Consider the following 16,049-nt stretch of genomic DNA (forward strand, 5'->3'; position numbering starts at 1 on the left):
GTCTTAAATGAATTTATGACCAAGGTTATTATTACTCTGGTTGTGACATCATAAGGCGCGACTATATTAGTCTAACACACGGAGATTTCACAAGGTATGTTGAAATAGATAAAATTGAGGTTAATTTTATTAACTGTAAAAATCGGTCTATAACGAGTCAATATTTACCGTGGAAGTGATATAGAATACCGAAAATGTTACATCATTCGTTGTAGAGAAATTCAATTAGTAACAATGCTTGAACTCTTCCTGATGTAATAAACACATGTAGGTTCAAAATTTAAAATAGTTCCATTAAGCAATCTTCAAATACGTGGTTAAATAAAATTTTAATGACAAATCTGTTTTTAGAAAAAGAGTGAAGCCTACCATGTATTGTCAAAAATCCTACGTTAGTGGCCATCGTAACTGATATTAGAATTAATAGGGGGGAATCACTCACTAGTAATGATAAAATTTCACGACAAAGAATTAAGCATATGAAAGATCATCTTACAGAAAAATGCCAAAAGATATGATAACACCGATTTCGTGTGAAAAAAAAAACAAGTTCTGCTGCTTTTAGTTAGACGTGCGCATTGCAACACAGGAGCCAAAATGCTTCTTTGAGACAGCATGAGAATGTTGCGAAGCTAATTGATGGTTAAACGATGTAGTCATAATTTTAGAAGCAATTTGAATGCTAAAAGGCAATCCAAAAATAGCGGTATGTAAAAGCCTGGGATTGCAGAAGAAATTACATCAACAATAAAACGTAAAGAACAAAATAGATGTCATATTGGTTGCAATTATAGTAAACTGATCTACAAGGACCAAGATTTTTTTATAATATTACAAGAATGTCTGGGGGTAGAGATGCCATACAAAAAAAAAAAAAAATATTCATTGCCCAGCCTATTCTTGAATATTAGATACTCAAGTGGACCAAGAAAATCATCATCATCAGTCATGCATGCTAAATGTTGCGGCTACCAACAAGAGCATAACCTTGCATTCACGAACAAAACATACATACTATAAAATATCAACGTAGCATAAACACTTGTACGTATTCAGATGACCTCTATAGGAAACAAATTCTAGAAAATACATATTGATCAAAAAGGAACCAAATCAAAGGACTACTGTAATTAAAAACGAGACACTTGGGAATCATATAGGGTATGGTAAGAATCTTGACCAAATCATACTATACTGAGTAGCAAGTCAAAGACCCTTCATTAAGGGACAAAACATACTGAGAAATGTGAACTTTGTAAAAGAAACAGTGATCAATTATAAGAAATAGAAAAACACTTTCTAGTCATCTTCTGCTAACAATCAACGAACTATAAGAAATACAAGACACTTTCTAGTTGTATGCTGTTGCCATATAACTGATAAGTAAAAGAATATTGTTAAAGATCTTACATTACTGGCTTTTGATATTAAGGAACAAAGAAATATCAACTGAACAGATTCTTGTACTTATTCTGATGACTTCTAGAAAATACATATCAATGTAAAACCTCATAATAAAAGGACTACAAGAATATTGTTTGTCAAAGATCTTTTAATATGTGAAATTAGTACAAACGGATTCTGGAAATACATGGACAAGCCACTTTTCAGTCGTAGAAGACGACTGAAAAATGGCTTGTCCATGAATCTTAAAAGGTTCATACTATTTCAGAAATAGAAGAATATTATCGAAACAGAGGTTAAAGATCTTTCATTACTGACTTGAAACAAAGCAATATCAACTGATCATATTCTTGTATTTATTCTGATGACATCTAGGACAAACAAATTCTAGAAATGTAAAATAAATCTAATCAAATGATTATAAGAAATAAAATACTTTGTAGTCTAGTCATATACTGATGACAATCTACAAAAACAAGACATTTTTTACTTGCCTGCTGTTGACATTAACTGATAAGAATCTTGAACAGCAGCAAGTTAAAGATTTCGATTTTAAGGAACAAAGACCTATCAGCTTCTTGTACTTATTCTGATGACATCTACAACAAGCAAATACATATCGATCGAAGGAAATGTAAAATTAAGCTAATCAAAGGACTATAAGAAATACAAAAACAAGACACTTTCTAGTCATCTGCTATATAACTGATAAGAATCAATGCTATTTGAGAAATACAACAATGCTGTCAAAGACCTTTCATTAATGGTTGGTAATATGTGAAATTAAGAATATTTAAAAGTATAAACACTCTTAAATATTCTAGAAAATACATGGACAAGCCACTTTATAGTCATCAGCTGTTGACATATAACTGATAAGAATCTCGAACAGTTCTTGCTATTTGAGATGTCAAAGGGCTATAAGAAATACAAGAATATTGTCGAAAACAGTAGAAGTCAAAGATCTTTAGATATTAAGGAACAAAGAAAGAAATATAAAATCATGACATCTTACAATAAACACAGTCTAGAAAATAGATATCGATCAAAAGCAAGACACTTTCTAATCATCATCTGCTGATGATGAGAAAATGCAACAATATTGTCAAGGCTCTTAATGTGTGAAATTAGTATAAACACTTTTACAAATTCTAGAAAATACATGTACAAACCACTTTATAGTCATCTGCTGTTGACTGATAAGAATCTTGAGAAATACAAGTATATTGGCAAAAACAGTAACGAGTCAAAGACCTTTCATTAATGGCTTTTAATATTACGGGACAAAATACATATCGATTATTATTCTGCTTAAATAACTGTCATTCGTTCAGTTGCAAAAGTGTTAATCCGAAAATCTTGTGCAGTTTATAACTTAACGCAGTCTGAACTCTGCTACGGAATTAAATTCTAATTGCCAATCTCTGAAAAGTATGCGAAAGTTGACGGCTGTACTGGGATTATGTAAATTGTTTTGATTCTTCATGTGATTATCAAAAGATGACATGGTTGACTGAGTATTACCTGATATTTAATTACACAGAAGAGCTTGTCTAAAATGTACGCATGTATTGAAATTATTTCTGTCTTCAGAGGTTAACTGCGACCTTCTTATTACAATGTGCCAGAATACATATATTCTTGTCTGTTGTACGTCTTACCATATAAAGAGATCTAGCTTGCCACTCCCATCAAAAAATATCTTCGCTTTGGAAGAAATTCTAGAAATGTAAAATAAACCTAATCAAAGGAATATAAGAAAAAAAAAATACTTTGTAGTCTAGTCATATACTGATGACATAATCTACGAAAACAAGGCACTTTAGTTGTCTGCTGTTGACATTAACTGATAAGAATCTTGAACAGCAGCAAGTTAAAGATTTGGCTTTCGATTTTAAGGAACAAAGAACTATCAACTGATCAGCTTCTTGTACGTATTCTGATGACATCTACAACATGCAAATACACATCGATCGAAAGAAATGTAAAATTAAGCTAATCAAAGGACTATAAGAAATACAAAAACAAGACACTTTCTAGTCATCTGCTGTATATTTAAAAGTATAAACACTCTTAAATATTCTAGAAAATACATGGACAAGCCACTTTATAGTCATCAGCTGTTGACATATAACTGATAAGAATCTCGAACAGTTCCTGCTATTTGAGAAGTCAAAGATCTTTTGATATTAACAAAGGAATATAAGTAAGAAATACAAGACACTTTTTAGTTGTCTGCTGTTGACATTGAGAAGTACAAGAATCTTGTCAAAGACTTTTTAATATCACGGGACATAACATATCGATCGAAAGACACGTGAAATTAGTATTGTATAAACACTTTTACAAATTCTAGAAAATACATGGACAAGCACTTTCTAGTCATCTGCTGATAAGAATCTTGAATAGTCCATGCTATTTAAGAAATAAATATCAACTGTACTTATTCTGATGACATCTACAACAAGAAAATACATATTAATGGAAAGAGATATCTAAAGAAATATAAAATCATGATTTATTACAATAAACACATTCTAGAAAATAGATATCGATCAAAAGCAAGAAACTTTGAGAAATACAACAATATTGTCATGGCTCTTAATGTGTGAAATTAGTATATACATGTACAAGCCACTTTATAGTCATCTGCTGTTGACTGATAAGTATATTGGCGAAAATACATATCGATTACTATTCTGCTTAAATAACTGTCATTCGTTCAGTTGCAAAAGTGTTAATCCGAAAATCTTGTGCAGTTTATAACTTAACACAGTCTGAACTCGTCTACGAAATTCAATTTATCTGTTTTGGCACAGCTAATTGTCAATCTCTGAAAAGTTGAAGGCTGTACAGGGATTATGTAAATTGTTTTGATTATCAAAAGATGACATTGTTGATTGAGTATTTTCTGCTCTAAATTATGCCTGTATTGAAATAATTTCTGTCTTCAGAGGTTAACTGCGACCTTCTTATTACAATGTGCCAGAATATATATATTCTTGTCTGTTGTACATCTTACCATATAAAGAGATATAGCTTGGCACTCTCATCAAAAAATATCTTCGCTTTGGAGGAATTTATTGTCAAATTTCACGCAGTAACGTTGAATAATTAAGGCATAGGTACTTTTATGTGAAACGCTATGAAATAAGAGTCTTGGTATTTGACAGATACTTAAAATGAATACAAGGAGCTAGAATTATCAAAAATATTCTTTTATTAAAATTGAGTACAGTAATAAGAAACTCATTAACTGACTTGTAAAACATAATTGACATTTACAGTGATTTTTAGGAAAGATCAAATATATCAATTTTCTTAAGTTGAACGGTGCAATAGCTTAACTGAAATTGTGAGAACTTTTCTTCAGGCTTCTCGGTATTATTTGCCATCCAGAATGCTTATGATGAATCAGCAAGCGACTTGTTGCATTTAGGTTTCTATTATTCTGAATAGACTCAGACGAAATTAGATCATTCACTAAAATCCTGGATATCAGTTAACATTCTGCATACAATCAATGAGGATTATCATATGGGCGTACATCTCGATGTCTTTTAATTTGTGATCGGTAATTAATACACTGCACAAAAACAACAGCTATCATTTCGAGCAGTTCGCAGAAGGCAAGAACGGAGAATCCCAGCCATAAACTTAGATATCCACCAAGATGGCTGAACACCTCTACTAGCTATGCAAAGAAAGATAATACAATAGTATCTTATATTCATGTTAAAACTATTCCTTACTTAAATCCCACCACAAAATAAACTGTATCCTATTTAGAAAGAGAATCTTTACTGCAACAATAATAATATGTACAAAATACTGTTCATGTTGCCAGCTACCCGCTGAATTTATATTTGCATATCACCTTTCGCGATACAATCCCCTGTGTCACGAATAGTAATATACAACAGAAAACAAGGCAGTCTTATACTCCACTGCACATCCAAAATGTATTTTGAGAGGATTACTTGCAAGAAACTAATAACCTGTTAAAGGAGTACAATCTACTATATCAGTGATTTGGACTCATCTGTTCATTTTTCAGAAATGACGGATCCACTCCTGTTTTTGTTAAAAGACGAGAACGTGGAGTAAACAATTGGGAAAGTTGTCTTGCAGTTAATCCACTAATAATGAACTAGTCCATTATATATTAACCTAACAAACGAAATCATCACTGTAATTAGGAGAAAAGTTTAGAAACAATGGAGGATTATAAATTCGAGAAGAGTCAGGTAATCTGCGCATCAAGTATGAAGACAAACTGTCTATTAAAAATTGCCACGAAAATAAATAAAACTCACTTCATATTTTGGTTGATGTTCATAAGTGGTATGTTCCATCGTACGAAGGTATATCTTCATGCGAACTAAATGTTTCCTGAAAGAAAATGACGAAACGGTTAAAGGTTTAGCAGATGTTAAAATCCTGGACTATACATAAAGGAAGATTATATAGTATTTGTCACATTAACTTGAGTCCCTTTCCTACAAAAGGTACCTTCACTGCTTATGAAAATTTGTACAGATGGACAATATAGTTCTCCTAGCAACGGCTCTTAATCAGAGTTGTCATATTTTCGAAACGAGAAGGCTGCGAACATTGTTGTAAGAAACTATTCAATACATATATTCTGAAAAAAAATCATAATAATATCACATTCGTCTCAAAATGGAACTCTGATGTTAATGTAATGCATAAAGATAAAAGGAAACAGTTTTCGCTTGTTGCGTTATAAATATTACTTTTTACCTCAACCAAGACGTTGAGAGTCATAAAATTAGTGCTACCTGACTACCACTGTTGAACAACATGGGATGTATTTAAAAAAAAAAGATGGAGAATTGTGAAGTTTTATCACATATTGCCCTATAAACTGAAGTGCCTACTCCTTTAGTGTTTATACAATAGATAATAAACTGCTTATTCAGAATTATTCTGTGCAATCCTGAAGTTCAACAAGATTACATTTTTCGGCTTTAATCAATATAGAATTATCTTAAAGCCTTCTCTGTAAAGAGAAATGGGTACGGTATTCTTGCCACCCTCCACCAAAATGATTTCTTCTGTGATGGAGAACCAATGATATATCTGTTATTATCGAGTTTAAATTTAATCCGCTTCACATGAATATGTTCTTAGGCTGAACTAAGAATAGTATTTGCCAGTGAAAATCAAACCATGGTTTTTGATGCGGAGAAAGAAAATATGTATCTTATCGAAAACTTACCTTGCTTCAGAAATATTCTTCTTCAACCAGTCGCCAAGGAGTGACATCTGAAAGTACGAATAAAAGTTAGCATAAGTTTCGAAGTATCTATCAAGAAAATGCCAGAAGTTAATTTTCATTCGCAACTCCGAAAGTAACTTACAATACAAACCTTATTTCTTTTAGGCCACTGAGATGAATCCATTGATGCCTCAAATGACTTTATCCTGAAAACAGAAACCATGTTTAGTTTATGGACTTTCTGTAATTGCCGGACTCGAAATACGGTTATTTTATTTTTCGCGTAACTCACAATAAGAATGTTTCACATTTGAGGACTTAACTTACATGCATGGCACTCGACATAAAGTTCGGCAGTAGTTCATTGTGGCTTCTTCAATACTGTCAGCGCAAAATTCTGTAATTATAAACAATTATCATGCTACTTTATTTGCAGTAAGTTTTAAATTTCGTATGTAATAGAATGATCAGCCATTCTGCATGCAGTTATACATTCGATTTTTAAAACTGAAAATCTTGCCTGAATGAAACAGCAAAGGAACTGTTTTTAATATTTCAACTGATAACGTATCCTATTAGCCGACTTCTTTTGTCTTAGGAAACAGAACATCATCCGTACTTGTGTGGGTGAGATTTGAAGATAATGAGGTCTCCTCTCCCAAATACTGTCAAAACGCAGTGATACATATATGGACCAGTTTCTGTTCACTCGGCATAGGTGAATATATTGGAGCCACGTTTACCATTGTTCTTTAAGTGGAAGTGTTGGACAATAGTAAGATGACATCTTCTTCCAGCTCCATTTCCACAGATGAAACGGATATGTATAATGCTTTTCATCCAGGGAACGATAATCACTTACCTTTAGATCCTTCGCAAGGAGATTCTTCATACACGAGAGTTAAATTAGCTGAGATGCATTCGCACTTCTCGAGTTGATGGGATCGAGAACACTCTTGAGTACATCTCTAAAAGATGAGAAAAAGACGAAACATTTAGCGTTTACTTAGACCCATTTATTGCAAACTTTCAGATATTAGAAAGGCACAATACATATAATTCATGCGCTGTATATTGTTTTAAAACCAGTCAATCTAATTTACAGATATCAGGGTGGTTTTTTTAACTGAAACAAAAGTGTTAAGTTACATCACTCGACACTAATCGTACTATTTTATACATGTATAATAAATGTAAAACACCTAACAAAAAAAGTAAATTTATTCACAATCCAACGAACCAAATTTTCATTTAGAATATTAGAGTCAGAGGGCGCTGACTCTCTTTAGAAAATACAGCTGCGAGTTACAGGCTCCGAAAAAAACGATAAGTGTTTGCTTTTTATTTACATAATTGTTATTTTATATTGTACTTAATACGGAGTCTTATAGTTAAAATTACGCTGGTTATTTTTATTTTAATTTATATACGTAATATTTTATAAAACCGTTATTTCGTTCGAATATAGTGATAGGGAATTCAAATTTTTAATTAAGGTAGCTCTAACGTATAATTATAGAAACAGTAATACGCTTCACTGTTTCTATTAGATAGAGTAGTATTGACATTTAATTAATTTAAATTTTTATCAAGGCAACGGGCGCAAAGTGGCAGGAGTGCTGTAACTCGGGGGAGAACTGAGGTGAGCGATTCTCCAACGCATCACAGCCTAAAAAAAATGTGCAGCTTGTGAAATGTTTGCCGAACTCTCTGGAACGGGGGATGTCTTTGTGTGTGCGCGATGTAAGGAAATCAGGCGACAACTCAGCGTTGTTATGGGCCTATATGAAAGTTTGAAGGATAGGGTGGATGCCCTCAAAAGATCTAAATTAAGGGGCCCACATCAACGCCAGAGCTTGCACTTGGTCATCACGCAACACAGCGGCAACCCCCAAGGCAGAATGCGCTGGTCCCACAGGAACTAGTTGTTGGTGACTCTATTGTCAGGGAAACATCCTTTGTAAAAAGGATAGGTGGAACAGGGCCAGGGGCAAAGGTTGATGACGTTGTAGAGCAGACATCATCTTTTAGGGGCACAAAAGGTGATATAGTTGTACACGTTGGCACTAATGATATTAAGAGTAGGAGACCGGCAGAATTACTTAACAAGTACAGGTCACTGATGAAAAAAAGCCGTGAATTAGGGTTGAATTTGAAAGTGTCTGCAATTCTTCCCAGACACGATAGGAGGGAGTATATGATGAGAGCCTTGTCGATCAATTCGGCCCTGGAAAGATTGTGCAAGGCTCAAGGGGTAGAATTTTTTTCAGCCTGGACTGTACTTGTTAACAGGAGAGGGTGCAAGAATATTTGCTGATGCTATTGAGGCAGTGTTGGGTGGGTCGGAAAACTGATAGCTTGGGGGGATACAAGGACTAATAGTTTAACAGTAGCCGTAGGCAGAGGTGAAGGTGATTCTTGCACAACTTCTATTAGAATAAGTAGCGACCTGGAGCGAGGGGTGTTGGGGGTTTCAGGGACGGATGGCAGTCATCGTGAAACAGGTGGGTATATGGGATGTGTTAGGGTAACTAAGAATAAGAATAGGTGCATGTATACCAATGCTAGAAGTATAGTAAATAAATTTGATGAATTTGAAGTGTTGGTCAAGACATCAAAGGCGGATATTGTTGGGATATCAGAGACATGGTGTCACACTGATATAAGGAATGCCGAACTGGAATTTGGGGAGTACAATGTGTACAGAAAGGATAGGAAGGGAGGAGGTGTCATGCTGTTAATAAAGAAAAACATAAAATCAAAAGAAGTGCATCCAGTTGATATAGATGAACAGTGCACTGTTGAGTCAGTTTGGTGTGACATAAGCACTGCGAAAGCAAAATAAGAGTAGGAGTGTGTTATAGGCCTAATGACTTGAATGAGTACAATGAACAATTGTACAGAGAAATAGAGTGGACTAGTAAATCGGAATGTCTTATAATGGGGGATTTTAACTTCCCAGATATTGACTGGAACTTGTGGGTTGGGCACTCACACTTTTGTGGATTTATTGGATGATTGTTTTCTGCAGCAGCATGTTCGAGAGGCAACCAGAGAAAGTAATACTCTTGATGATCTGGTTATCAGCAGTGATCATTCATGTATTAGGAATTTGCAGATAAAAGAACCACTAGGTGGCAGTGATCACAGTGTACTGACGTGGGATTTACTTAAAGATATAATTACCATCAAGGGTCTTTGCTTCCGTAAAGGTAACTACAGTGGTCTCCGACAGTTTTTAAATTCTGTACAGTGGGATCAACTGACGATGTTACCAACAGTAAATTCTAAGTGGGAAGCATTCAAGGACTTAATCGTGGAAGCTACTAAAAGTTTCATACCTATTAAGAAATATTGTTCAAGGTTTAGGCCTAAATGGTTGTCCAATGAACTAATGAGACTCGTAACAGAAAAGAAAAATGCATATAAATTATCAAGCGACTCAGAAGCCTATGGCAGATATAAGTTATTCTGTAATCAGGTCACAAAGGAGGTTCGGCAGGCGAAGGCAGATTACGAGAAATCGTTGGCAAAAGATGCTAAGAAAAACAGCAAGGATTTATTTCTTTACTTATATAAACTCTAAAAGGAAGGGGATGAATCTGATTGGTTCGACTGTTGATGATCCTGCTCAGATAGCAAACAAACTGAATGAGTATTTTGCATCTACATTCACACGTGAGGAATTATTAAGGTTATCAAATTGTAGCAGGATAATTAATGATTTTGTAATAACTGAGAGCAAAGTGGAAGAGAAATTGTTGAAGTTAAACGTAAGAAAAGCACCTGGGGTGGATGGGATCTATCCAGTTATATTAAAGGAGGCGGGGTTTTGTCAATGATATATAGGAATTTTGCTAGCAGGGAGAAGGAGGTGATTGTCCCTCTGTATAAGGCAATGGTCAGTACAGGTCTGGAGGGCTCATTTTAGGAAGGATGTAGATTTGCTTGAGTGTGTACAGAGAAGGGCAACAAGATTGGTGAGGGGAATGAAGGGATCCTCTTACCAAGAAAGAGGCTTAAGTTCTGCAAATTGCAGTGGCTGGAGACTAGGCACCTGCGCGGTGATCTGATTGAGGTGTATAAGGCCTTGAATGGGTTCAGCACGCTGAATTCTGATGGGATCCTTCCACTTGTTCAGATTACGAACCTAAGGGGGCATAAATTCAAATTAAGAAAAGACAGATGTAGAATAGATGTGCAGAAATTTGCCTTTAGCCAGCGGGTGGTTAATTGCTGGAACAAACTTCCATCTGTCGTTGTGGAAGTTGATAGGGTGAATAAATTTAAGGAGGGAATGGTGTGATTTTTTTTTTTTTGGCTGATGTTGCATAAGCTCATACATTTGCTTTCTTGCATCACATGCCACCACTACTACTATATCAGAACACGAATAATGCGATTTTTTAAACAATAATCTTTATTAACTATAAATTTAATGAGGCGGTAACTCCCGAATAATTAAATTCTAATTTAGAAACGATATTTGTATTTACCTTGGGTGTTAGAGTGCCTTTAAAACGACTTGACCACTTGAGGGAAGTGTAATCCGTACAATTAGTCTGATAGGGAAGAGGCAGTAGTCTGGTAGTTGTCTAAACAAAAAGGGGGAAAAAATACAGAAGGAAATTATTTCCAAGTGTTTAAGATAATGCGCAATAAACAAAACTCGAAGATATATTTTCAAACTATTGCTGCTGAATTTTGCTATAAACCAGACATTTGTGCACACTGGGAGTTTGTAAAGTTTTCTGTGCGCAACGTTAGAGGAGATTGCATTATCTCCAATTCACATACAGTAACGACTTGCACGGTGTCATTTCCACTTCTGCAATTCGCGAAGCTTGTTGCTGTAGACACACGCGTTTAATGATGCACTGGAAACTTGGTAGCACTGTCGGCAAAAGGCGATTAGCAGCAGAGCATGACCTCCAACCAAAGACAAAGCATTAATCACCGCTAACGTTAACACACTAAGTATACATGCATTAGCTCTAACTAGCACATTATGGAAAACGATACCTTTTTCAAACCGATCGTGTAGTAATGTCCAGCTCGAGCTTTCACAGAGTCCGATGAGGGATCAGGATAAGTATCGGAGTTGTGGAAAGAGACCAAGATAGCTGGAGTACGTTGTTCGTCCAGATATTCGTCGACTTCCACGTTCAAATCAAGAAGCAGTTCTGAAAGAAAGAAATAGTTGAAAATGTATTATAATAACAACATCGTTAATCCAATTTATTCTCTTTAAACCCCCCCCCCCCCAAGAATAAATAAATAAAATGTTGCATTTTTTGTTGGCTTGTTCAATAGTTGATTGAATTTCGTTTCTGGTGTTCATAAATAATAAATAAATTTTCTGTTTATACTCCAGGACGACCACTTGGCAGAAGAAATTCTTAAATTTCTCGAAATTACATTTAAAATTAATAGCGATAGTTTAAGAACCTTTGGCACCACCACGAGTAACTTTTAGGTTGAATTTCATAACAGTCCCGTGAACCAACTGAAATAACTTAGCGATGTCAAAGGGGAGAAGGCGGTCAGCTTCTTTGGGCCGGGACCGATATTTTTTATAAAGAAAAAACAGGAGGCACAGAGAAGTCAGTACCACGAGCTCTATGGATTCGTAACGCCTCTGAGCATTCATTGCAAAGATGAGGACACAAACAGTATAATAATAAGCGATTTATTGAATCTTTTTATTTGAAAACCAACGATTGACTGAAATATCCTTGGTATTGACTTCTGTATCGCTTACAGCAGCAGGGGATCCTGCTCAAAATTATGTAGAGGAAACACTATTGGCAATCCACATGTCATTTATGTGCAATTATGGTTATTTCCATCGAGGTTCATAAAATGGCATTGGAAAAAGGTAACTGCTAAGCAATTGATGGAATAAACTTGGCAGTATCATTAATATTCGATTGAATATGGTTATTTGGAACTGCAGCGTAAAGTTTTAGATCAAATGTATATATGGAATAAAAGACATGGGAAACTCATAGCACCATTCTTAAAATAAATGACATAAAGAAGTGAACCCAACACTACCTTGCGTAATCCTACTAGATAAGAGTTTCCATTAATCGGATGATTCCTCTAACTTGTGATCTGAGCCATCACGTCGCATTTTGGGGTAGCGTTGGTAGCTCCTTAAAAGGTAATAAAAGCCGTATATTTTTGGTACAATTGAAACAGGTCCCAGGATGACGACAGTAACTCCATTAGATCTGACCTTGCAAAGATCATCACTGCCCTCCCACATCGTGTGGAAAAGGCTGGAATTTGATTCTCCTCGTCGGTTGATGGTAAGAAATTTTACCGAGTTGCAGTGGCGTATTGATTTTGGTGGCTTATACAAGTGTCAACGTATGACAATACCATTATATAATACAAATCAATTTTTTGTTTTGTGGGCTTCTAGAGTTGGCAATAAATTTGTGTTTTATCAGCTCTCATATAAATTTTTAATGAACTTCGAATACTGTATAAAACACATTCATTTTTCAGTATCTTTTTAAATAGTATCGATGAATTTATAGCGTAACCTTACCTGATTGCTTGTTCCACATATCAGACTCGAAGGCATAGTACACTTTGCGTTGGGGTGAGTTCCAATAAGCATTGAAAGTATAACAGTTTCCGTGATCCGGCAAGTGATGTAAATGGAACTCCCTAAGTAAATAAAAGAGGGCGTTTCAGTCGAGTCGTATGTCCCTTTAGAAGAAATGAGCCAGACATTTGAAGTTAGGCAAATATTTACCAGCGCTGCAGACTTTATGTGGGTCGGAGGAGAATTCGCCGACGGCGGAGCCGCCGCCTTATTTACCAAAAGCAGTTATTAGCGAAATTTTGTGGGAAAGGTTTTTGCTTCTTGTGTACTTTAGGGGTGGTTTGGGAGGGAGAATCACTTATTTGCCAAAAATACGTGGTGGCAGCGGGAGAGAATGATTATCAGAGCAAATAATGGAGAAGGCAATTAGTAGCTGTATTTATTGCTTATTATTTTATGTCCACAGTTATGAACTTTGTTCACAAATGCAGCTTATCTCTGGCGATGGGCAAACGTCATAATGCGTAGTAATTAAGGCTGTCTACATCTCAGAAATATGTCCAAGAAAGAGCCGAGTGGGTAAAGTACCTGCCCGGCAACCCAAAGGTCGCGGGTTCGATTCCCGCCTCGGGCTTGGATCAAAGTACTGCAAAAACCTTGGGAGGTGCAATATGGCCACAGAAGCCGATGCGCCAACAACTACCAAAAAAAAAATGTCCAAGAAACTTAAATCTAAAGTTATTCGTGTAGTTTTTAACTGGTTAATGGGGGCGTGTGTGTGTGTATATATACTGTGTCAGGGTGGTTCCCAGGCAAAGCCCATCTCCACCTAAATAGTTTTACAACAGAAAATCTGTAGATTGGACCTGAAAAATAAAAAGATAGCTAAGAAATAAGAAGAGTAAAACCTAATTTTGAAAACAAAAGGGAGGGAGAAAATTACATTAAGTTCATATACTAAACCTAGTGCATAATAAATAGATTTTCGTATAGGAAAGAATGAAAGTATATATACGAGAGATATGTTTGTGAGTGTAGTATGTTGTTTATGTCAGGTCACTTTGCCATCAGAAAGCAGCTGGACTTTTCAACTACAATCTGATGCCCGTCCCCGGCACGAGGAGCCGGACCTGCTACTATATTAAAAGCTGGAGCGCCAAAGCGCAATTCAACACTCAACAGAGAAAGTGCAATACTGTTGAGTGCCAGCTGTCCAGACTTGGGCCGCCCAAACCCAAGAACTGAACAAAAAAAAAAAAAAAAAAAAACAACCACTAGAGTGGTACATGCCGAAGAACCCCAGACCCGACCAAAGGCTTCCAGGTCTGAAGTTCCCAAGCCCAGATGCAATCATTGAAGATTCTGGTTGTATACGGCCAGTTCAATGTCTGAAAAGTTTCTTATTATACATCTTCTGGAAAACACAGTATTTGCGAACACCTGTAAGGCCTGAAAGTTGTCAACTCCTTGCACCAATGTATGCACATTATCTTCATCAAAATTAGATATTTGTTCTTTCAAAAGATGCCTTTCTACTTTATAGTTAATGGGGGCGGGGAACCCTGGGGTCCGCCACATGAACATCCCCTGTGCTTTTAAACTAAAACTGGCGTTTTATAAGTCTGGTCCATAAAACCACCGCCGAAAATCCTAATTAGAATGGTTGGTACAGTGGTAAAAGAAAACCGTGACCTCAAACTGCACCAGCAAATTTACATCCCTGCTGTTATGAAGAACAAAATGATGAGACGAAAAGGCATTCTGGCTTGTTGATCTGAGAGCCAACTGTTAAGTATTAGCTGAAATACTTCTTCCGGTTCCCATGGCAAACCAGAAGTAGGATTTCAGAACCAGGCCTAATTCTTACACTGTTACAAAGAGGATGCTAGTTAAAATAGTTAACGATCATTCATGTTGTCAAGTTTCTAACATCCATCCTTTAAATATCTCTGTATGACTTACAACTTTAATATCTTAAAAGCAATTTTGAAAGTGCTCTCATTATTCCAATACCTCTCTGTTAATATGGCAACCACTCCTGTAGTTTAGTTAGCTTGTTTACAGAGACTTAAATGAGCGCTCAGAATTTGAAGTCTGCCATCGTTGTTGATGGACATTTTTTTATACGATGAAGTTACAAAGATAATTCGAAAACTAGGAGCAATTTAATTATAGTTAAAATTCGTGGTCATTGAGAAGAATGTATTTTCATTTCATTTCAGTAATTAAACATCTGAAAAAATTTTACAGCAAAGATTTCTAATGTTGAAATCTTTGGCTTAAGATCAATTAAGTTTACCTCAATCATCGTTAGTACTTATGGACAGCAAACAAATATTTGAGAGGAAGGAAGAAAACATGTAGTAATTCATTAAAATGATAAAATGCTGTATAATTGTCAATGGAATGATTAATTAACAATTATGCATGTCACCTTTGGTTCTATGTTTACTACAGCTGGATATTGTATAATTAAACAAACGTAATCTAATTAATTATAAATTGGAAACTATTTTAACTGAATCATCACTGTTATCAAAGATTACAGATCTTACCTAAAGCACTCCTGTGCGTTCAGCTCCATCCTACCTTTCAGTTCGCAGTTTAGGATCATGTCTTCTTTCTGATGGCCTAAACGTATGCGATCACTACGATTTATCGTCCAGTAAGATTCCTAGAAAAAATTAGAATTTTCAATAGAAAATGCTTAAAATACTTGTATTTCTAATCCAGAACAATTGAAAAAACATAAATCAATAACTCTTCAATTGAAGAGTTATTGATTTATGTTTTTTTCAATTTGACATCTAGCTACTCGATGAATTTACAAAGGTAATCCATGGT

The 16,049-nt window shown here is 35.4% G+C and overlaps 1 protein-coding gene across 1 annotated transcript in view; it reads right to left on the reverse strand.

The window, feature by feature from the left end:
* The window catches only part of LOC150087001 (degenerin del-1-like), a 54,770-nt gene extending 38,916 nt beyond the window's left edge, over nt 1–15,854 (reverse strand). The window contains exons 1-9 of the mRNA XM_090372893.1: nt 15,761–15,854; nt 13,206–13,327; nt 11,669–11,829; nt 11,143–11,241; nt 7,509–7,614; nt 6,974–7,043; nt 6,798–6,852; nt 6,647–6,693; nt 5,721–5,796 (exon numbers count right to left, since the gene is read on the reverse strand). Of these exons, the coding sequence (XP_090229019.1) occupies nt 5,721–5,796; nt 6,647–6,693; nt 6,798–6,852; nt 6,974–7,043; nt 7,509–7,614; nt 11,143–11,241; nt 11,669–11,829; nt 13,206–13,327; nt 15,761–15,819 (795 nt within the window). The 5' untranslated portion in view covers nt 15,820–15,854. The remainder of the gene's footprint in view (nt 1–5,720; nt 5,797–6,646; nt 6,694–6,797; nt 6,853–6,973; nt 7,044–7,508; nt 7,615–11,142; nt 11,242–11,668; nt 11,830–13,205; nt 13,328–15,760) is intronic.
* Nucleotides 15,855–16,049: the final 195 nt, after the last annotated feature.

This window comes from Mastigoproctus giganteus, chromosome 4, assembly GCF_048544385.1.
Source record: "Mastigoproctus giganteus isolate SK-2022 chromosome 4, ASM4854438v1, whole genome shotgun sequence".
Classification (NCBI taxonomy): Eukaryota; Metazoa; Arthropoda; class Arachnida; order Uropygi; family Thelyphonidae; genus Mastigoproctus; species Mastigoproctus giganteus.